The 24,969-nt window shown below is 43.9% G+C and overlaps 1 protein-coding gene across 2 annotated transcripts in view; it reads left to right on the top strand.

Annotated features, from left to right (window-relative positions):
* Positions 1-22,107, top strand: part of LOC138852380 (somatostatin receptor type 5-like) — a 121,732-nt gene extending 99,625 nt beyond the window's left edge. Inside the window, exons 3-10 of one of the 2 annotated variants that reach the window (XM_070082693.1) lie at positions 4,598-4,719; positions 5,409-5,532; positions 8,050-8,258; positions 8,945-8,987; positions 10,830-10,993; positions 18,583-18,723; positions 20,579-20,680; positions 21,946-22,107. In XM_070082693.1, the coding sequence (XP_069938794.1) occupies positions 4,598-4,719; positions 5,409-5,532; positions 8,050-8,258; positions 8,945-8,987; positions 10,830-10,993; positions 18,583-18,723; positions 20,579-20,636 (861 nt within the window). In that variant the 3' untranslated portion in view covers positions 20,637-20,680; positions 21,946-22,107. Of the gene's footprint in view, positions 1-4,597; positions 4,720-5,408; positions 5,533-8,049; positions 8,259-8,908; positions 8,988-10,829; positions 10,994-18,582; positions 18,724-20,578; positions 20,681-21,945 lie in introns of both variants that reach the window. The other variant, XM_070082692.1, reaches the window with a different exon arrangement.
* Positions 22,108-24,969: the final 2,862 nt, after the last annotated feature.

Raw genomic sequence — 24,969 nt, 5'->3', positions numbered from 1 at the left:
ACAGAATTGTATGAGGGAGCCTGGTTTGGTTCGACAGTGTCAGCTTAATTAACAACAGAAGCATTTAAACTCCAGCATTTGATTTTGTCCTGGTATAACTGCACTGCTGTTACGTAACACATAACCCGAGTGTTAATTTGAGGTGAATGATACAGGTCTCCTTGACGTCAATCATTCTGTAAGCTTACACTTACATTCCCTGCAGGAGAGTCTGAGATACACGCCTACCTCCCTGATGTCAAGCTTTAGGTAGATGTTTTGATAAGGACCTGCCTCGTATGGGCCAGTAGGCCTTCTGCAGTGTTCCTACATTCTTATGTTCTTATGTTCTTATTACATCTCCCACACTGTATGCTATAAAGTTGTACATGTGTGGTATACATGGAGAATTAGACACACGTGTAACAACCAGCGGCTTTCTCAGTCCAGTACAGAGAAAAATGGTAAAGATCAGGAGATTGAGATTATCAGTCCCTCAGCCTATAGTTGATGTGATCAGTCCCTCAGTCCGTAGTTCATGTGATCAGTCCCTCAGCCTGTAGTTGGTGTGATCAGTCCCTCAGTCCGTAGTTCATGTGATCAGTCCCTCAGCCTGTAGTTGGTGTGATCAGTCCCTCAGCCTGTAGTTGGTGTGATCAGTCCCTCAGCCTGTAGTTGGTGTGATCAGTCCCTCAGCCTGTAGTTGGTGTGATCAGTCCCTCAGTCTGTAGTTCATGTGATCAGTCCCTCAGCCTGTAGTTGGTGTGATCAGTCCCTCAGTCTGTAGTTCATGTGATCAGTCCCTCAGCCTGTAGTTGGTGTGATCAGTCCCTCAGCCTGTAGTTGGTGTGATCAGTCCCTCAGTCTGTAGTTCATGTGATCAGTCCCTCAGCCTGTAGTTGGTGTGATCAGTCCCTCAGCCTGTAGTTGGTGTGATCAGTCTCTCAGCCTGTAGTTGGTGTGATCAGTCCCTCAGCCTGTAGTTGGTGTGATCAGTCTTTCAGCCTGTAGTTGGTGTGATCAGTCCCTCAGTCTGTAGTTCATGTGATCAGTCCCTCAGCCTGTAGTTGGTGTGATCAGTCCCTCAGCCTGTAGTTGGTGTGATCAGTCCCTCAGCCTGTAGTTGGTGTGATCAGTCTCTCAGCCTGTAGTTGGTGTGATCAGTCCCTCAGCCTGTAGTTGGTGTGATCAGTCTCTCAGCCTGTAGTTGGTGTGATCAGTCCCTCAGCCTGTAGTTGGTGTGATCAGTCCCTCAGCCTGTAGTTGGTGTGATCAGTCCCTCAGCCTGTAGTTGGTGTGATCAGTCTCTCAGCCTGTAGTTGGTGTGATCAGTCTCTCAGCCTATAGTTGGTGTGATCAGTCCCTCAGCCTGTAGTTGGTGTGATCAGTCCCTCAGCCTGTAGTTGGTGTGATCAGTCCCTCAGCCTGTAGTTGGTGTGATCAGTCCCTCAGCCTGTAGTTGGTGTGATCAGTCCCTCAGTCTGTAGTTAATGTGATCAGTCCCTCAGCCTGTAGTTGGCGTGATCAGTCCCTCAGTCTGTAGTTCATGTGATCAGTCCCTCAGCCTGTAGTTGGTGTGATCAGTCCCTCAGCATGTAGTTGGTGTGATCAGTCTCTCAGCCTGTAGTTGGTGTGATCAGTCCCGCAGCCTGTAGTTGGTGTGATCAGTCCCGCAGCCTGTAGTTGGTGTGATCAGTCCCTCAGCCTGTAGTTGGTGTGATCAGTCCCTCAGCCTGTAGTTGGTGTGATCAGTCTCTCAGCCTGTAGTTGGTGTGATCAGTCCCGCAGCCTGTAGTTGGTGTGATCAGTCTCTCAGCCTGTAGTTGGTGTGATCAGTCCCGCAGCCTGTAGTTGGTGTGATCAGTCCCTCAGCCTGTAGTTGGTGTGATCAGTCCCTCAGCCTGTAGTTGGTGTGATCAGTCTCTCAGCCTGTAGTTGGTGTGATCAGTCCCGCAGCCTGTAGTTGGTGTGATCAGTCTCTCAGCCTGTAGTTGGTGTGATCAGTCTCTCAGCCTGTAGTTGGTGTGATCAGTCTCTCAGCCTGTAGTTGGTGTGATCAGTCCCGCAGCCTGTAGTTGGTGTGATCAGTCTCTCAGCCTGTAGTTGGTGTGATCAGTCTCTCAGCCTGTAGCTGATGTGATAGTCCCTCAGCCTGTAAATGAGCCAAGGCAGGCTAACAGAACCTAGCCTGGAAAACCAAATGCTCAAAATATGATAAACAGGCTTGGAGTGAGGGACCAAGAGCTTGAGCTTGTGAAGATGTCTCCTTACCCCTGTTGTACCTGTTCACTTCGAGTAGTTACAAGTTGTCAAAGGCCCTTGTCGAAAGACACTCGGCTTGTTTTGTGTGTGTGTCTTACCCTACTCTCGTGGGTAACATCCTGGGGAGAAGACTAGAGGACCTCTGTGGTCCTCCTCCTCCTCCCCCTCCTCCTCTTCTTCTTCTTCTTCTTCTTCTTCTTCTTCTTCTTCTTCTTCTTCTTCTTCTTCTTCCAGCATGAAGAACAACAGATGAGATTACACTGGAGATAGTAAACAGAGTGTTAATGAACCCAAGTCCTTGGCACCCTCGTATAACTACCTCGATGATTAACACTGAGATAGTGATTACGACAGAGCTTCCCACTCGTCCTCTCAGAGATGGAGCTTATAACAGAGACTGAAATCTGTCTTTTCACTGAGATAGAGCTTATAACAGAGCTTCCCACTCGTCGTCTAGCCAAGACAGAGCTTACAAGTCTGCTGCCTCACGCTCGACCTTTTACTCTCAAGTATACGAGAGAAAATTTGCATAAACTTCTTCCTCAAAGTCATTACCACAAGAACTTCACAGATTTCTGTGAGAGATCTCTGCTACGGTAATGGAATAGTGTGTGTGTGTGTGTGTGTGTGTTCCCTGTACACCGTCCCTGAAACGGTGCACAGGGAAGTGTAGCCAGGAATCTGCCACTTTAGTGTCAGGGACAATCAACCAGCACTGTTTTTTGCTGCTTGCCCTCAGTAAATCCTCCGCTGGAATTAGTTGGTGTAACACAGCCATGCTGTAAACTGGCCAGGAACCAAGCTGATTCACCAAGCGAAAGATCACACCAAACCTGGTATAAGGGGTCTTCTGGTATAAGCCTTGGTAACAGATACAAACAAGCTGATTTAGAAAAAACACGTAAGCAAACACTAGGACAGTATTTGCTTAAGCGGTTTTCTAAAGCAAGGACTCTTGTAAACACGTTTTTTATGATTTGATATATTGCTGTCAGTGCCCATTCCTGTCTATATCATGCTTTTTTATGCAATTAAAACAGCCCTGATAGAGTCCTTGATTGAATAAATCACCTACAAAGGACAGTATAGCTGGAAGAACCTGCATTTCAGGACCACTTACCAGTACCTCATCCAGTGCGGCCCAGCACAACATCCCTTTCGGACCATATCTATCACTGATAAATTATATCTACTCGTATAGATGGAAGATCATAGTCTACCTGTACTAAAATATTACATGAGTTCCCACTCGACCTTCATATTAAAACGTGTTTTCCTCACTTATTTATTTCGATGTCGAAATAAATAAGTCTTCCCTCGGCTCTGTTTTTTTTTTTGTTTTTTTGTTTGTTTTTTATATGTAAACACATGTATGCATATCCGAAGCTTCACGTTTCTCCAAACGAACACGGAGCATTAGATCCTCCTCACATATTTATAGGATTTCCTCTGCTTAATCGCAAATGATTAAAATACTCGAAGTTCTTTTAATAACATCCTTTGTGGTTCATTTACATGTATGTAGGAATGTACGGGGGCATATATATATATATATATATATATATATATATATATATATATATATATATATATATATATATATATATATATATATATATATATATATATATATATATATATATATATATATATATATATATATATATATATATATATATATATATATATATATATATATGTCGTGCCGAATAGGCAGAATTTGCGATCTTGGCTTAAATAGCAACGCTCATCTTGCCATATAAGACAAGTGAAAATTTGTGTATGCAATAATTTCGCCAAAATCATTCTGAACCTAACGAAAAAAATACATTTCACTGTGTTTGTTTAGTATTAAATTATTGTAAAGAAATCTAAAATATATTTAGTTGGGTTAGGCTAAAATAAATTGCGCTTATTATAATAAGGTTAGGTAAGTTTTCTAAGTTCCTTTTGGTGCAAAATTATAATTTTTTACATCAACATTATTGAAAAAAATATATCTTTAAACGTATAAGAGAAATTTTTAGAAAGGACTTAATTTTAAATGAGTTCTTGCTAATTGACCAGTTTTACATATTCGGCACGACATATATATATATATATATATATATATATATATATATATATATATATATATATATATATATATATATATATATATATATATATATATATAGGAGCCTGTGTTGGATCATGTATGTAATCATCTAATTGTGGTTGCAGAGGTCGATTCATAGCTCCTGGCCCAGCCTCTTCACTGGCAAGTGTTGGTGCATGTGCTGGAGCATGTATGGGGGGCCAGTGTTGACGTATATACTGTCGCATGTACACTAATACCACATCACTGGTGTTCCAGACAGCTAAAGTGTTCGCCTACTCCTGGACTTTCGGATGGTTCCTGTGTAAAGCCATCCACTACTTGCAGAATGTGTCGGCCATATGCTCAGTGCTCACGCTCACAGCCATGAGCATGGAAAGGTGAGCACCGCCATAGTTCACCTCTTGCGACAGTGAGTAAAGTGATCTGATCACCATTATACTACTTCAAAAAATTGTAGTCTGAGATTTGTCTCTGGATTGTTATTAGTGATCCCTTAAAGCTGGTGGAGGACTCTTGATTCGAGGAATTGGAACTATCTTCCTCTTCCTGGAGCAAACAGGATTATACACTAAATACCCCGCACACAGGAGAAAGAGGTTTATAACCACGTTTCGCTCCTGCTTGGACCATTAACTAGTCCAAGTCGGACCGAAACGTCCTCACAGACCCCTGACTCTTCAAGAAGGCGCTGGACAGGCACCTACAAGTCAGTACCTGACCATCCGGGCTATGGTTCGTACGTCGGTTTACGGGTTATTTAGTATTATTATTATGTACGGGTTATTTAGTATTATTATTATGTACGGGTTATTTAGTATATTATTCCAGTCACGGTATTGTGCCTCATTTTTACTTTCCAAACACCGGAGTACAACGTAAGGCTAAGTCATAGCTTGGGTCTCCCTGGGTGAAATATAACAATAATGGTTTACGCTGTCATATTTTGAGACTATCTAAGGATTTTGTCTGCCATGTTTCACTGAGAGTGAATTGATGTTCTGTCTTTCTCTCTCTCTCTCTCTCTCTCTCTCTCTCTCTCACTCACACCGTTCTCTCCTTCTTGCAGATACTACGCTATTCTCTTCCCGTTCCGAGCGAAATACATCCTGACGGTACACCAAGCACAGAGAATGACAGCCATAGTGTGGCTCCTGTCTATCCTTCTATCCACACCCATACTCTTCGTCCAGGTGAGTGAGTGAGAGAGAGAATGAGTGTGTGGGAGGGAGAAAGAAAGAAGGACGTGCCTAATGGAATGTGAGCTGGGGAATGAACCTGGAATAGAAAGTCTGGCCTTTTACCTTAGTTACTCCTCTGACCCTCCTGTCAAAGGGTAACTCTTGTAAAAGCCGTAACTTTGCTACAATCATTATTATTATTATTGTTATTATTATTATTATTATTATTATTATTATTATTATTATTATTATTATTATTATTATTATTATTATTATTATTATTATTATTATTAACACTATATTTATTCCCTAAAATAAATTATTCAGTAATTATGTGAGCTGAGGAGAACAGAAAAGACATTATTCATTAAAATTAATCTTAAAATGGAATACTAATCGAAAAATTAACAAGACAAAAAAACATAAAATCAATTTTATTTTATCTTATTTCCAAATATTACCAAAAACGAGAATTTTTTTCAATTCGCCTAAAACGAAGATATTGGAAAGAATTCATTTTCTTAAAACGTGTGTAAAATGCATGGCTTTCTGGTTGTCAGGAGAATGGTGGTTGAATAATGGTGGTAGAATCAAGGGAAGTGGTTGTTACAGGGGGGGGGAGGTAATACAGTATTCCCCTGAGACAGTGTACAGGCGAGTAAGTGTATCCAGGGACCAGGTTAATGAGGGTAATACTGTATTCTCTCTACACCGTCGCTAATGAAGTCTTCCAGTTGTCCTGTCCACTTTCTGGAGGGAGACAAATAATGTTGTTACCCAAGAATGAACTTAGTCACCTAATTGTGGTTGCAGGGGTCGAGTCATAGCTCCTGGCCCCGCCTCTTCACTGATTGCTACTAGGTCCTCTCTCTCCCTGCTCCATGAGCTTTATCATACCTCGCCTTAAAACTATGTATGATTCCCGCCTCCACTACTTCACTTTCTAGGCTATTCCACGGCTTGACTACTCTATGACTGAAGAAATACTTAATAACATCACTTTGATTCATCTGAGTCTTCAACTTCCAATTGTGATTTCTTGTGTCTGTGTCCCATCTCTGGAACATCCCGTCTTTGTCCACCTTGTCTATTCCGCGCAGTATTTTATATGTCATTATCATGTCTCCCCTGACCCTCCTGTCCTCCAGTGTCGTCAGGCCGATTTCCCTCAACCTTTCTTCGTAGGACAATCCCCGTAGCTCTGGGACTAGTCTTTTTGCAAACCTTTGCACTTTCTCTAGTTTCTTGACGTGCTTGACTAGATGTGGATTAAACTGGTGCTGCATACTCCAGTATGGGCCTGACGTAAATGGTATACAGAGTTCTTGTGTGTGTGTGTGTGTGTGTGTGTGTGTGTGTGTGTGTACTCACCTATTTGTGGTTGCAGGGGTCGAGTCATAGCTCCTGGCCCCGCCTCTTCACTGATTGCTACTAGGTCCTCTCTCTCCCTGCTACATGAGCTTTATCATACCTCGCCTTAAAACTATGTATGTGTGTGTGTGTGTGTGTGTGTGTGTGTGTGTGTGTGTGTGTGTGTGTGTGTGTCCGCTAGTGTTCCTAAACACATGCTTGCCGTGCAAATACCCCACATCATCACACGTACTAACCCCATTGCCTCCCCAGGTACACAGGTACTAACCCACAAGTACTAACCTCCAGGTCTTGCCTGGTACACAAGTACCAACTTCCAGGTATACAGATACTAATCTCCAGGTATGCAGATACTACCCTCCAGGTATACAGATTACTAACCTCCAGGTATACAGATTACTAACCTCCAGGTATACAGATTACTAACCTCCAGTTATACAGATTACTAACCTCCAGGTATACAGATACTAACCTCCAGGTACACAGGTACTAACTTCCAGGTACACAAGTACTAACTTCCAGGTACACAGGTACTAACCTCCAGGTACACAGGTACTAACCTCCAGGTACACAGGTACTAACCTCCAGGTACACAGGTACTAATCTCCAGGTACACAGGTACTAACCTCCAGGAACACAGATACTAACCTCTGGGTACACAGGTACTAACCTCCAGGTACACAGGTACTAACCTCCAGGTACACAGGTACTAATCTCCAGGTACACAGGTACTAACCTCCAGGAACACAGATACTAACCTCTGGGTACACAGGTACTAACCTCCAGGTACACAGGTACTAGCCTCCAGGTACACAGGTACTAACCTCCAGGTACACAGATACTAACCTCTGGGTACACAGGTACTAACCTCCAGGTACACAGGTACTAACCTCCAGGTACACAGATACTAACCTCCAGGTACACAGGTACTAACCTCCAGGTACACAGATACTAACCTCCAGGTACACAGGTACTAACCTCCAGGTTTAACCCCAGGTACATAGGTACTAACCTACAGGTACTAACCTCAAAGCACACAGGTACTAACCTCCAGGTCTAACCACAGGTCCTCCCCAGGTACATAGGTACTAACCTACCGGTACTAACCTCAAGGCACACAGGTACTAACCTCCAGGTCTAACCACAGGTCCTCCTCAGGTACACAGTCGCGTAGGTGTACGCGTCGAGTCGTACTGGTGCCACAGAGACTGGGAGAATGTGGGTCTGTGGCGCGCCTACGAGACCTACATGCTGGTGGTGGTGCTGCTGGTGCCCACACTGATCATGGGCTTCGCATATTCCGCCATCGGTTACAAACTCACCAAAGTCATGATAGAACGAAGCACTCTGGTCGGCTCAGGACACGTGTAAGAATAATTCTCTGGTGTGAAACCGGTTGTTGAAGTTAAGGGGTCAGTAAAAGGCTCCATAAACATCTGTTCAATACCTTAAATAGTGAATGTATATATATATATATATATATATATATATATATATATGTGTGTGTGTGTGTGTGTGTGTGTGTGTGTGTGTGTGTGTGTGTGTGTGTGTGTTGTGAAACAAATGTGTTGTGATTCGTTAAGTTTGTTGCGATTGGTAAGAGTATGTTGTGATTGGTAAGTTTGTGTTGTGATTAGTAAGTTTGTGTTGTGATTCGTAAGTTTGAGTTGGGATTGGTAAGTTTGTGTTGTTATTGGTAAGAGTATGTTGTGATTCGTAAATTTTTGCTGTGATTGGTAAGTTTTTGTTGTGATTGGTAAATTTGTGTTGTGATTCGTAAGTTTGTGTTGTGATTGGTAAGTTTGTGTTGTGATTGGTAAGTTTGAGTTGTGATTGGTAAGTTTGAGTTGTGATTGGTAAGTTTGTGTTGTGATTCGTAAGTTTGTGTTGTGATTGGTAAGAGCATGTTGTGATTCGTAAGTTTGTGCTGTCATTCGTAAGTTAGTGCTGTGTTTCGTAAGTTGGTGTGTTGCACCATCAGTGCCCATCATTGACAAGACACTAATGATCATTACAGTCCGGCTCTGGAGACTCATCCTCTTAATTCCATCAGAGTAACGAGCAGAAGCAGGGGAGATGACCGGGACGTGAGGCAGGTCAGTCAATACACTCTTACCATGTCTCTAATTCATTATTGTTCATTGTAATACACCGTAATACGTACAAAAACACTTGAATGCACTAAAAGAAGGCGGCGTGTCACCTTCTTCTTATGACCAGAGCTTTGGTAAGATGGGTAAGGAAGAAGGATTGGTAAGGATAGAAATATTGGAAAAGGGTGGGAGGGGGGAGAGAGGTAGGATATAAAAGGTAAGTGACCCAACCATTTTGGTGTAATTTAAAAAGTGTATGTGAAATGATAAGATATTCTTGAAGGGGTATAATACTAACCCATCAGAGTCACCTCTTCTCAACCAGAAAAGACTATAATTTAATCCCAAATATGCGAATATTGGGATTCAAGTGACCTCATGATAAATAATTCGATATTGTTTATTTGGATTTTATTAAGATTGTAAAGTAGCATCTCATGGCATTGAGGGGAAAAGTGCTGTCATGGACTCATGACTCACCAACAGAAAAAGAGTGCGCATAAATGGGGTAAAATCTGAGTGGGGGTCTGTAAAAAGTGGCGTTCCACAGGGATCAGTTCTGGGCCCATTGTTGTATGTAAACTGCGACCCACAGGTTTTTGAGAGATTCAAAGAGGTTGTCTTTGAGAATGACAGTCCAGTGTGGTGGACTGTCATGTGGTGCCACCCCTGGCAGAATCAAGCTCTTGTCCCTTATTATAACCTATGACAGCAGTGTGGTGCTAGTGCAGTAGTATGGACTCTTAATTTTCATATACACCTCAGTTCGAATCTCCCAAAAAATCTGATGATTATTACAAGTGTCTATTACATTTTCACTATTCATAAAATTATATATAACATATATATATATATATATATATATATATATATATATATATATATATATATATATATATATATATATATATATATATATATATATATATATATATATAATCCTCTACACGTACATGAAACTGTTCCTCTCAGTATACACACATTACATACAGTTCCTTGATAATGTGAGAAATTACGAAAGCGCTTGGAAAGATTAAAACAAATCCTATTTATCTCTTCCTCTAAATAATATATTTTGTTCATTTTAACTTTCTCACAATTATTTTCAATATTTAGAATTACGATAATTATTTTTTCATCAGCCGAGTACTGAAATATATTTTTAGAACACTATCAACTTTACTCTTTGTAAGTTCCAATAATTATTTTGAAAATTAAAATGCAATTGTGGAAATAAATATATATGATGGAAGTGCTGTTTATAATGTTAATTTTAGGGGTCTAACAACACTGACTTAATCAGGTCAGGTAACAGGACTGCTGATGTGGGTCTCAGTCACATGATGACCCACAGCTGGAGCTTTTGGTCATCTGATCGAGACCTTCCGCTGGCTTACCGGTCCACCCCTTTAAAAAATTATGGTCAATTATAGCCAGTGATCTGATATCGAACTTCTTTTTTTTTTTTTTTTTTTTTTATTCACCGGTATTCTCCCGGCCCGGGTCTTTTCCAAGTAGTGGTGACCCGGCCTTGGCTCCCTATCTGGGGAGTGTCTCGAGACTTAAGTCTCCCATGGGAGGAAGGACAAGTACCTCCTCATCTTTGGGACCAAGTGTCCCCAGGCCTAGCCACATTCCCAGCCCTCACGGGGCTCGTAGGGAGAAGCTAGGCCTCGGTCAGATGACCAAAGCTCCAAAGGCGGGTCATCATCTAAGACCCGCGTCAGGAAACACTTGTTGTGTTTCCTGACGAAGCTGACGTAACCTGTGTCGATCACCACTAGAGATCGTAGTGGTGAGTGTGTCGGTGGTGTTTACACTGACCCTGAGTACATCACCTCACAGATCGTGACGATGTTGGTGGTGGTGGTGGTGCTGTTCATAGTGTGTTGGTCACCATTACTCATCACTAACGTACTGTGGGCCTGGGGGGTGCTGCCCCCTTACGATCACCGTTCCTTCTTTAAACATCTCTACAACGCTGTTCATCTTCTTGCTTACTTTAACAGGTCAGTCCTACGTCTTCCTTGATGTATCTCAACATTGCAAGGCAATATAGCAACAAGTAATGCAATATATAAACAAAGTGTAACAACCTGTACCTCTGTCTCGATTTTAATTCTTTTCACTAGGTCCATTTATCGTAATTCCTTTAAATCTTTTAACGTGAATCCCTTTAACAAAGTTGCTTGACGTAAATCCCTTTAACAAAGTTCCTTGACGTAAATCCCTTTAACAAAGTTCCTTGACGTAAATCCCTTTCACAAAGTTCCTTGACGTAAATCCCTTTAACAAAGTTTCTTGACGTAAATCCCTTTAAGTTCCATGACGTAAATCCCTTTAACAAAGTTGCTTGACGTAAATCCCTTTAACAAAGTTCCTTGACGTAAATCCCTTTAACAAAGTTCCTTGACGTAAATCCCTTTAAAAAAGTTCCTTGGCGTAAATCCCTTTAACAAAGTTCCTTGACGTAAATCCCTTTAACAAAGTTCCTTGACGTAAATCCCTTTAACAAAGTTCCTTGACGTAAATCCCTTTAATAAAGTTCCTTGACGTAAATCCCTTTAACAAAGTTCCTTGACGTAAATCCCTTTAACAAAGTTCCTTGGCGTAAATTCCTTTAACAAAGTTCCTTGACGTAAATCCCTTTAACAAAGTTCCTTGACGTAAATCCCTTTAACAAAGTTCCTTGACGTAAATCCCTTTAACAAAGTTCCTTGACGTAAATCCCTTTAACAAAGTTCCTTGACGTAAATCCCTTTAACAAAGTTCCTTGACGTAAATCCCTTTAACAAAGTTCCTTGACGTAAATCTCTTTAACAAAGTTCCTTGACGTAAATCCCTTTAACAAAGTTCCTTGACGTAAATCCCTTTAACAAAGTTCCTTGACGTAAATCCCTTTAACAAAGTTCCTTGGCGTAAATCCCTTTAACAAAGTTCCTTGACGTAAATCCCTTTAACAAAGTTCCTTGACGTAAATCCCTTTAACAAAGTTCCTTGGCGTAAATCCCTTTAACAAAGTTCCTTGACGTAAATCCCTTTAACAAAGTTCCTTGATGTAAATCCCTTTAACAAAGTTCCTTGGCGTAAATCCCTTTAACAAAGTTCCTAGACGTAAATCCTTTTAACAAAGTTCCTTGACGTAAATCCCTTTAACAAAGTTCCTTGACGTAAATCCCTTTAACAAAGATCCTTGACGTAAATCCCTTTAACAAAGTTCCTTGACGTAAATCCCTTTAACAAAGTTCCTTGACGTAAATCCTTTAACCTAGTCAGTGTTCCTCCATTCCTATGTTCTTAAATCCCTTTAACAAACTCCCTTGACGTAAATCCATTTAACCAAATCCCTTGTCGTAAATCCCTTATAAATCAGAATCGTAATGAGCCACTGCCAGTGAAGAAACAGAGAACCATTATTCGAACCGTGGTCCTTGATATTACCAAGGACCAAGAACCGTGGTCCCTATTACCAAGGACCAAGAACCGTGGTCCCTGATATTACCAAGGACCAAGAACCGTGGTCCCTGATATTACCAAGGACCAAGAACCGTGGTCCCTGATATTACCAAGGACCAAGAACCGTGGTCCCTGATATTACCAAGGACCAAGAACCGTGGTCCCTGATATTACCAAGGACCAAGAACCGTGGTCCCTGATATTACCAAGGACCAAGAACCGTGGTCCCTGATATTACCAAGGACCAAGAACCGTGGTCCCTGATATTACCAAGGACCAAGAACCGTGGTCCCTGATATTACCAAGGATCAAGAACCGTGGTCCGTGATATTACCAAGGACCAAGAACCCTGGTCCCTGATATTACCAAGGACCAAGAACCGTGGTCCCTGATATTACCAAGGACCAAGAACCGTGGTCCCTGATATTACCAAGGACCAAGAACCGTGGTCCCTGATATTACCAAGGACCAAGAACCGTGGTCCCTGATATTACCAAGGACCAAGAACCGTGGTCCCTGATATTACCAAGGACCAAGAACCGTGGTCCCTGATATTACCAAGGACCAAGAACCGTGGTCCCTGATATTACCAAGGACCAAGAACCGTGGTCCCTGATATTACCAAGGACCAAGAACCGTGGTCCCTGATATTACCAAGGACCAAGAACCGTGGTCCCTGATATTACCAAGGACCAAGAACCGTGGTCCCTGATATTACCAAGGACCAAGAACCGTGGTCCCTGATATTACCAAGGACCAAGAACCGTGGTCCCTGATATTACCAAGGACCAAGAACCGTGGTCCCTGATATTACCAAGGACCAAGAACCGTGGTTCCTGATATTACCAAGGACCAAGAACCGTGGTCCCTGATATTACCAAGGACCAAGAACCGTGGTCCCTGATATTACCAAGGACCAAGAACCGTGGTCCGTGATATTACCAAGGACCAATAACCGTGGTCCCTGATATTACCAAGGACCAAGAACCGTGGTCCCTGATATTACCAAGGACCAAGAACCGTGGTCCCTGATATTACCAAGGACCAAGAACCGTGGTCCCTGATGTTACCAAGGACCAAGAACCGTGGTCCGTGGTATTACCAAGGACCAAGAACCGTGGTCCGTGATATTACCAAGGACCAAGAACCGTGGTCCGTGATATTACCAAGGACCAAGAACCGTGGTCCCTGATATTACCAAGGACCAAGAACCGTGGTCCCTGATATTACCAAGGACCAAGAACCGTGGTCCCTGATATTTCCAAGGACCAAGAACCGTGGTCCCTGATATTACCAAGGACCAAGAACCGTGGTCCCTGATATTACCAAGGACCAAGAACCGTGGTCCCTGATATTACCAAGGACCAAGAACCGTGGTCCCTGATATTACCAAGGACCAAGAACCGTGGTCCCTGATATTACCAAGGACCAAGAACCGTGGTCCCTGATATTACCAAGGACCAAGAACCGTGGTCCCTGATATTACCAAGGACCAAGAACCGTGGTCCCTGATATTACCAAGGACCAAGAACCGTGGTCCCTGATATTACCAAGGACCAAGAACCGTGGTCCGTGATATTACCAAGGACCAAGAACCGTGGTCCCTGATATTACCAAGGACCAAGAACCGTGGTCCGTGATATTACCAAGGACCAAGAACCGTGGTCCCTGATATTACCAAGGACCAAGAACCGTGGTCCCTGATATTACCAAGGACCAAGAACCGTGGTCCCTGATATTACCAAGGACCAAGAACCGTGGTCCCTGATATTACCAAGGACCAAGAACCGTGGTCCCTGATATTACCAAGGACCAAGAACCGTGGTCCCTGATATTACCAAGGACCAAGAACCGTGGTCCCTGATATTACCAAGGACCAAGAACCGTGGTCCCTGATATTACCAAGGACCAAGAACCGTGGTCCCTGATATTACCAAGGACCAAGAACTGTGGTCCCTGATATTACCAAGGACCAAGAACCGTGGTCCCTGATATTACCAAGGACCAAGAACCGTGGTCCCTGATATTACCAAGGACCAAGAACCGTGGTCCCTGATATTACCAAGGACCAAGAACCGTGGTCCCTGATATTACCAAGGACCAAGAACCGTGGTCCCTGATATTACCAAGGACCAAGAACCGTGGTCCCTGATATTACCAAGGACCAAGAACCGTGGTCCCTGATATTACCAAGGACCAAGAACCGTGGTCCCTGATATTACCAAGGACCAAGAACCGTGGTCCCTGACATTACCAAGGACCAAGAACCGTGGTCCCTGACATTACCAAGGACCAAGGATCGACTCTCTGTCTATTTTTTATAAATAACTTTGAGATCATTTGGAATTGTACCTCTAAAGTGCCTCAAAATTGTACCTCTAAAGTGCCTCAAAATTGTACCTCTAAAGTGCCTCAAAATTGTACCTCTAAAGTGCCTCAAAATTGTACTTCTAAAGTGCCTCAAAATTGTACCTCTAAAGTGCCTCAAAATTGTACCTCTAAAGTGCCTCAAAATTGTACCTCTAAAGTGCCTCAAAATTGTACTTCTAAAGTGCCTCAAAATTGTACCTCTAAAGTGCCTCAAAATTGTACCTCTAAAGTGCCTCAAAATTGTACCTCTAAAGTGCCTCAAAATTGTACCTCTAAAGTGCCTCAAAATTGTACCTCTAAAGTGCCTCAAAATTGTACCTCTAAAGTGCCTCAAAATTGTACCTCTAAAGTGCCTCAAAATTGTACCTCTAAAGTGCCTCAAAATTGTACCTCTAAAGTGCCTCAAAATTGTACCTCTAAAGTGCCTCAAAATTGTACCTCTAAAGTGCCTCAAAATTGTACCTCTAAAGTGCCTCAAAATTGTACCTCTAAAGTGCCTCAAAATTGTACCTCTAAAGTGCCTCAAAATTGTACCTCTAAAGTGCCTCAAAATTTCGAGTCAGTTTTCTGAGGGTTTCTTATTGTTTGTCAAGAGTTAAAGTTTGACTTTCACAGCTGCAACCCCACTCACTCCCTCTCTCCCACAGCTGCATTAGCCCCACTCACTCCCTCTCTCCCACAGCTGCATTAGCCCCACTCACTCCCTCTCTCCCACAGCTGCATTAGCCCCACTCACTCCCTGTCTCCCACAGCTGCATTAGCCCCACTCACTCCCTCTCTCCCACAGCTGCATTAGCCCCACTCACTCCCTGTCTCCCACAGCTGCATTAGCCCCACTCACTCCCTCTCTCCCACAGCTGCATTAGCCCCACTCACTCCCTCTCTCCCACAGCTGCATTAGCCCCACTCACTCCCTCTCTCCCACAGCTGCATTAGCCCCACTCACTCCCTCTCTCCCACAGCTGCATTAACCCCACTCACTCCCTCCCACAGCTGCATTAGCCCCACTCACTCCCTGTCTCCCACAGCTGCATTAACCCCACTCACTCCCTCTCTCCCACAGCTGCATTAGCCCCACTCACTCCCTCTCTCCCACAGCTGCATTAACCCCACTCTCTCTCCCACAGCTGCATTAACCTCACTCACTCCTCTCTCCCACAGCTGCATTAACCCCACTTACTCCCTCTCTCCCACAGCTGCATTAACCCCACTCACTCCCTCTCTCCCACAGCTGCATTAACCCCACTCACTCCCTCTCCCACAGCTGCATTAACCCCACTCCCTCTCTCCCACAGCTGCATTAACCCACTCACTCCCTCTCTCCCACAGCTGCATTAATCCCACTCACTCCATCTCTCCCACAGCTGCATTAACCCCACTCACTCCCTCTTTCCCACAGCTGCATTAACCCCACTCACTCCCTCTCTCCCACAGCTGCATTAACCCCTCACTCCTCTCTCCCACAGCTGCATTAACCCCACTCACTCCCTCTCTCCCACAGCTGCATTAACCCCACTCACTCCCTCTCTCCCACAGCTGCATTAACCCCACTCACTCCCTCTCTCCCACAGCTGCATTAACCCCACTCACTCCCTCTCTCCCACAGCTGCATTAATCCCACTCACTCCATCTCTCCCACAGCTGCATTAACCCCACTCACTCCCTCTCTCCCACAGCTGCATTAACCCCACTCACTCCCTCTCTCCCACAGCTGCATTAACCCCACTCACTCCCTCTCCCACAGCTGCATTAACCCCACTCACTCCCTCTCTCCCACAGCTGCATTAACCTCACTCACTCCTCTCTCCCACAGCTGCATTAACCCCACTCACTCCCTCTCTCCCACAGCTGCATTAACCCCACTCACTCCCTCTCTCCCACAGCTGCAGTAACCCCACTCACTCCCTTTCTCCCACAGCTGCATTAACCCCACTCCCTCTCTCCCACAGCTGCATTAACCCCACTCACTCCCTCTCTCCCACAGCTGCATTAACCCCTCACTCCCTCTCTCCCACAGCTGCATTAACCCCACTCACTCCCTTTCTCCCACAGCTGCATTAACCCCATTCCCTCTCTCCCACAGCTGCATTAACCCCACTCACTCCCTCTCTCCCACAGCTGCATCAACCCCACTCACTCCCTCTCTCCCACAGCTGCATCAATCTCACAAACTCCCTCTCTCCCATAGCTGCATTAAAACCCTTCAGAGGGCAAGGCAGACTAAAATGCAGATTTTGAAAGTAATTTCGTATGAGGAGATAGAGCCACTCGATGTAAGGTCACTGAGACCATCCAAACGGAGTTGTGAAAGTAACATCTCGGGCAATTGCAGATATTCGAAGACAGAGTATATTCGGTCCTGCCCGTTTGGGGTATAACAATTTAGAATGTTGCAAGGTTGCAATTGTTGTAAAAAAAGAAAAACAAATATTTTTAAAATTTATTATACAAGTAGACAATATAGAAAGCATAAATGGAACTTGTTTCTGAACAATTTGTAAGCAGTAAAAGAATAGAAATAGGAACCACTTATCAACAATGACACATTGCAATGGGATACAACTTACAAATGAAATATTCCTGAGTTCCCTGAGAAAGAACAAGCCTTTTACATCACTAATTTCTGCAATAAAACTTTACAAAAACAATTTCTATCCATCTTGATGGACAGTTTACTTTGCATGTGGCTTAGGAAAATGAGGATGTGACATGATTATTCTTGTTGCTGCAATACTTGCATGTAAGCAAGTATCTTCTTCTTGTTCAATTTCTTCTTTTTGGATGGTGGCATAGCTTCCTCCTCATCTGTTGGCACCTCTCCATCTTGTGGCAAGTATTCATCATCAGTTTCCACCACTTCCAGGTCATCTGGATCTTGATCTGAGTCACTGTCATCCCAAACACAGACAAATTTCGACTTATCCTTGGAGGACTCACCGTAGAACAATTTCTTATTGATCTGGAAGGACAATAAAAACGTTCTGTACACACCCAGATCATTACTGAACTCATATATACACTACCAAATTTTATGGAAATATTTATATACCGAAACTTGAAAACTGCACCTAAAAGGGCAGGAACGACTGTACTTGGTCATATTTTGTTGCACTTTTTTCATTTGCATGGTGCACTCGTAGTATGCTTCACAACGCCTTCATATATATATCAAAATATGGCTAAACTACTCATTTACGCACTAGACACACAAATCAGTACTTACCGACATTGTATAGGGTGAAATGCTTCAGTATATAAGGAGCACTCAACCGAGAAACACGAGTTTTGGCGCTGGCAAGGTAGAAGTGTTTACATTCTGCTCTCTCGACCAATGGGAAGCGAGCAGCCGCCATCACCGCTCAGCCGGGGCGACTCAGAGAAGGTCTGTGATTGGTCAGAAATAGAGAATGGGAACCTAGATGCGCTGGGGGAGTCGGAGGACGTGTGCAAAAAACCACGTTATGAGGACCGACTATACTCGGTCCTGCCCGGTAAAGGGTTTTAACCCCACTCACTCCCTCTCTCCCACAGCTGCATTAACCCCACTCACTCCCTCTCTCCCACAGCTGCATCAATGCTACACACTCCCTCTCTCCCACAGCTGCATCAACCCCACTCACTCCCTCTCTCCCACAGCTGCATCAATGCTACACACTCCCTCTCTCCCACAGCTGCATCAACCCCACTCACTCCCTCTCTCCCACAGCTGCATCAACCCCACTCCCCCTCCCCTGCAGCTGCATCAATCCCACTCACTCCCTCTCTCCCACAGCTGCATCAACCCCATCATCTACGGGTTCCTCTCCAAGAACTTCCGTGAGAGTTTCTTCCTGGCGTTGTGTCCGTGTCTACGACCGCTACGACCACCTATCAGGCAAATGTCTCTCTCCCACACCCGCACCACATCTGTAGGGTGAGTGGGAAGGTGTGGGAAAGCGTAAGAAAGTGTAGGAAGGTGTAGGGAAGTGTAGGAAGGTATGCAAAGGTGTAGGAAGATGTAAGAAGTGTAGGAAGGTTTGGGATGGTTTAGGAAGGTGTGGGAAGATGTAGGAAGGTGTAGGAAGGTGTAGGAAGGTGTAGGAAGGTGTAGGAAGGTGTAGGAAGGTGTAGGAAGGTGTAGGAGGTGTGGGAAGGTTCCTTAATACAGAGTACAGTGGAACCTCAAATATCGAACTTTCTTCGGTCCAGAAGGCTGTTCGAGTGCCACTACCGAACGAATTTATTCCCATCAGGAATAATGTAAATTAGATTAGACCATTTAAGACCCTCAAAAATACACTTATAAAAGCACTTACAAAAATACACTTACATAATTGGTTGAGTTGGGAACATTTCGATTTTTGAGGTTCCAAATATAAAAATATAATATAATATTAATCCTTAAATATACAAATAGATTAGTTATCCTTAAATATACAAATAGATTAGTTATCCTTAAATATACAAATAGATTAGTTATCCTTAAATATATGAACAAATTAGTTATTCTTTAATAATAATGATGTGTACTTAATTGGGATATTCTAAAATAATTATGCTCAGGTAATAAATTTATTTATTAATATTTTTTATTAAAATTATAATTATGTCTTATATGGAATTTTAATAACATTCATTTTTTAATTAATCTGTTAAATTTACCTCTTATTATTAATGCTGAAATTGGTCCAGTTATTTCAATAGTTTTAATACTTTTGTAGTTAGTTGGACTTTCTAAATACACTTAAATTAACATCAGACTTCATACACAGTTTTAAGACCAGGTACGATAGGGCCCATGACGCTACGAGTGAATCTGGCAAGTTGGAATGCGAGGGGACCAGGAGCTAATACTCGACCCCTTTCAACCACAAATATATACACACACGAAGGGATGTTAGGAAGTATTTCTTCAGTCATAGAGTAGTCAGGAAGTGGAATAGCCTAGCAAGTGATATAGTGGAGGCAGAAACCATACGTAGCTTTAAGACGAGGTATGACAAAACTCATGGAGCAGGGAGAGAGAGGACGTAGTAGCACTCAGTGAAGAGGCGGGGCCAGGAGCTGAGTCTCGACCCCTGCAACCACAATTAGGTAAGTACACACTGACACTCTACCTTCACCAGGTACAAGGAGAACACACTGACTTATTCTACCTTCACCAGGTACAAGGAGAACACACTGACTTACTCTACCTTCACCAGGTACAAGGAGAACACACTGACTTACTCTACCTTCACCAGGTACAAGGAGAACACACTGACTTACTCTACCTTCACCAGGTACAAGGAGAACACACTGACTTACTCTACCTTCACCAGGTACAAGGAGAACACACTGACTTACTCTACCTTCACCAGGTACAAGAAGAACACACTGACTTACTCTACCTTCACCAGGTACAAGAAGAACACACTGACTCACTCTACCTTCACCAGGTACAAGGAGAACACACTGACTCACTCTACCTTCACCAGGTACAAGGAGAACACACTGACTTACTCTACCTTCACCAGGTACAAGAAGAACACACTGACTTACTCTACCTTCACCAGGTACAAGAAGAACACACTGACTTACTCTACCTTCACCAGGTACAAGGAGAACACACTGACTTATTCTACCTTCACCAGGTACAAGGAGAACACACTGACTTACTCTACCTTCACCAGGTACAAGGAGAACACACTGACTTACTCTACCTTCACCAGGTACAAGGAGAACACACTGACTTACTCTACCTTCACCAGGTACAAGGAGAACACACTGACTTACTCTACCTTCACCAGGTACAAGGAGAGCTTCCGTCTTAGTGTTCGCTGTACCAACCGAGCCACTAACGTCTGAACACTTGAGAGTTGTACTGTGTCTGTCTCAGTAGCTCTTTAAAGGTAATGTGTCAGGTAACTCTTACTTTAAGTAATGTGTCTCAACTAACTCTCAGTAGTTCTTACTTAAAGGTGATGTGTCTAAAGTAACTCTCAGTAGCTCTTACTTTAAAGGTAATGTGTCAGGTAACTCTTACTTTAAGTAATGTGTCTCAACTAACTCTCAGTAGTTCTTACTTAAAGGTGATGTGTCTCAAGTAACTCTCAGTAGCTCTTACTTTAAAGGTAATGTGTCAGGTAACTCTTACTTTAAGTAATGTATCTCAAGGAACTCTTATTTTAAAGGTAATGTGTCTCAAGTGACTCTTTAAGTAATGTGTCTCAACTCTCAGTAGCTCTTACTTTAAAGGTAATGTGTCAAGTAACTCTTTCTTTAAGTAATGTGTCAATTATTCTTACTTTAAGGTAATGTGTCAATTATTCTTACATTAAGGTAATGTGTCAGGTAACTCTTACTTTAAGTAATGTGTCTCAACTAACTCTCAGTAGTTCTTACTTAAAGGTGATGTGTCTCAACTAACTCTCAGTAGTTCTTACTTAAAGGTGATGTGTCTCAACTAACTCTCAGTAGCTCTTACTTAAAGGTGATGTGTCTCAAGTAACTCTCAGTAGCTCTTACTTTAAGGTAATGTGTCTCAAGTAACTCTCAGTAGCTCTTACTTAAAGGTAATGTGTCTCAAGTAACTCTCCAGTAGCTCTTACTTAAAGGTAATGTGTCTCAAGTAACTCTCAGTAGCTCTTACTTAAAGGTAATGTGTCTCAAGTAACTCTCAGTAGCTCTTACTTTAAGGTAATGTGTCTCAAGTAACTCTCAGTAACTCTTACTTAAAGGTGATGTGTTTCAAGTAACTCTCAGTAGCTCTTACTTTAAGGTAATGTGTCTAACTCTTAGTTTAAGGTAATTTGTCAAAAAACTCTTAATTTAATGTGTTCAAAGTATCTCTCAGTGGCTCTTACTTCAAGGTAACATATTTACAGGTTAGGTAATGTTTGTCAGGAAACAGGACAAGTGATGTCCCACAGCTAGAGCTTTTGGTTACCTGACTGAGACCTTCCACTGGCTTACCCCTCCACCACTTCAGTAAATATTAGGGTTATAAAACCGCCCTGCAGCTCATTTTTTTCGATCTTATATCAAATCCAAATTTATATTTTTCTATGCGGTAGAAAATATGTAATTTAAGTGTGAGAAAACTGGCAGAGGCAAAAATAATTAGTTTTACGTAAATTATTCTTAATGCATAAATTAATTACAGTCATGCTTTCAGGTCGACACTACAAGAAGCTGACAGTACCACACTCTGGAGAGTTCGACACTACAAGAAGCTGACAGTACCACTCTCTGGAGAGGTCGACACTACAAGAAGCTGACAGTACCACACTCTGGAGAGGTCGACACTACAAGAAGCTGACAGTACCACACTCTGGAGAGTTCGACACTACAAGAAGCTGACAGTACCACACTCTGGAGAGTTCGACACTACAAGAAGCTGACAGTACCACTCTCTGGAGAGGTCGACACTACAAGAAGCTGACAGTACCACACTCTGGAGAGGTCGACACTACAAGAAGCTGACAGTACCACACTCTGGAGAGGTCGACACTACAAGAAGCTGACAGTACCACTCTCTGGAGAGGTCGACACTACAAGAAGCTGACAGTACCACACTCTGGAGAGGTCGACACTACAAGAAGCTGACAGTACCACACTCTGGAGAGGTCGAGACTACAAGAAGCTGACAGTACCACTCTCTGGAGAGGTCGACACTACAAGAAGCTGACAGTACCACAATCTGGAGAGGTCGACACTACAAGAAGCTGACAGTACCACACTCTGGAGAGGTCGACACTACAAGAGGCTGACAGTACCACTCTCTGGAGAGGTCGACACTACAAGAAGCTGACAGTACCACTCTCTGGAGAGGTCGACACTACAAGAAGCTGACAGTACCACTCTCTGGAGAGGTCGACACTACAAGAAGCTGACAGTACCACTCTCTGGAGAGGTCGACACTACAAGAAGCTGACAGTACCACTCTCTGGAGAGGTCGACACTACAAGAAGCTGACAGTACCACTCTCTGGAGAGGTCGACACTACAAGAAGCTGACAGTACCACTCTCTGGAGAGGTCGACACTACAAGAAGCTGACAGTACCACACTCTGGAGAGGTCGACACTACAAGAAGCTGACAGTACCACTCTCTGGAGAGGTCGACACTACAAGAAGCTGACAGTACCACTCTCTGGAGAGGTCGACACTACAAGAAGCTGACAGTACCACACTCTGGAGAGGTCGACACTACAAGAAGCTGACAGTACCACACTCTGGAGAGGTCGACACTACAAGAAGCTGACAGTACCACACTCTGGAGAGGTCGACACTACAAGAAGCTGACAGTACCACACTCTGGAGAGGTCGACACTACAAGAAGCTGACAGTACCACACTCTGGAGAGGTCGACACTACAAGAAGCTGACAGTACCACACTCTGGAGAGGTCGACACTACAAGAGGCTGACAGTACCACTCTCTGGAGAGGTCGACACTACAAGAAGCTGACAGTACCACTCTCTGGAGAGGTCGACACTACAAGAAGCTGACAGTACCACTCTCTGGAGAGGTCGACACTACAAGAAGCTGACAGTACCACTCTCTGGAGAGGTCGACACTACAAGAAGCTGACAGTACCACTCTCTGGAGAGGTCGACACTACAAGAAGCTGACAGTACCACTCTCTGGAGAGGTCGACACTACAAGAAGCTGACAGTACCACTCTCTGGAGAGGTCGACACTACAAGAAGCTGACAGTACCACTCTCTGGAGAGGTCGACACTACAAGAAGCTGACAGTACCACACTCTGGAGAGGTCGACACTACAAGAAGCTGACAGTACCACTCTCTGGAGAGGTCGACACTACAAGAAGCTGACAGTACCACTCTCTGGAGAGGTCGACACTACAAGAAGCTGACAGTACCACTCTCTGGAGAGGTCGACATTACAAGAAGCTGACAGTACCACTCTCTGGAGAGGTCGACACTACAACAAGCTGACAGTACCACACTCTGGAGAGGTCGACACTACAAGAAGCTGACAGTACCACTCTCTGGAGAGGTCGACACTACAAGAAGCTGACAGTACCACTCTCTGGAGAGGTCGACACTACAAGAAGCTGACAGTACCACTCTCTGGAGAGGTCGACACTACAAGAAGCTGACAGTACCACACTCTGGAGAGGTCGACACTACAAGAAGCTGGCAGTACCACACTCTGGAGAGGTCGACACTACAAGAAGCTGACAGTACCACTCTCTGGAGAGGTCGACACTACAAGGAGCAGACAGTACCACACTCTGGAGAGGTCAACACTACAAGAAGCTGACAGTACCACTCTCTGGAGAGGTCGACACTACAAGGAGCAGACAGTACCACACTCTGGAGAGGTCGACACTACAAGAAGCTGACAGTACCACTCTCTGGAGAGGTCGACACTACAAGAAGCTGACAGTACCACTCTCTGGAGAGGTCGACACTACAAGAAGCTGACAGTACCACTCTCTGGAGAGGTCGACACTACAAGAAGCTGACAGTACCACACTCTGGAGAGGTCGACACTACAAGAAGCTGGCAGTACCACACTCTGGAGAGGTCGACACTACAAGAAGCTGACAGTACCACTCTCTGGAGAGGTCGACACTACAAGGAGCAGACAGTACCACACTCTGGAGAGGTCAACACTACAAGAAGCTGACAGTACCACTCTCTGGAGAGGTCGACACTACAAGGAGCAGACAGTACCACACTCTGGAGAGGTCGACACTACAAGAAGCTGACAGTACCACTCTCTGGAGAGGTCGACACTACAAGAAGCTGGCAGTACCACACTCTGGAGAGGTCGACACTACAAGAAGCTGACAGTACCACACTCTGGAGAGGTCGACACTACAAGAAGCTGGCAGTACCACACTCTGGAGAGGTCGACACTACAAGAAGCTGACAGTACCACTCTCTGGAGAGGTCGACACTACAAGGAGCAGACAGTACCACACTCTGGAGAGGTCAACACTACAAGAAGCTGACAGTACCACTCTCTGGAGAGGTCGACACTACAAGGAGCAGACAGTACCACACTCTGGAGAGGTCGACACTACAAGAAGCTGACAGTACCACTCTCTGGAGAGGTCGACACTACAAGAAGCTGACAGTACCACTCTCTGGAGAGGTCGACACTACAAGAAGCTGACAGTACCACTCTCTGGAGAGGTCGACATTACAAGAAGCTGACAGTACCACA

Source organism: Cherax quadricarinatus, chromosome 7, assembly GCF_038502225.1.
Source record: "Cherax quadricarinatus isolate ZL_2023a chromosome 7, ASM3850222v1, whole genome shotgun sequence".
Classification (NCBI taxonomy): Eukaryota; Metazoa; Arthropoda; class Malacostraca; order Decapoda; family Parastacidae; genus Cherax; species Cherax quadricarinatus.
This window is presented reverse-complemented; position numbering and strand designations above follow the sequence as displayed.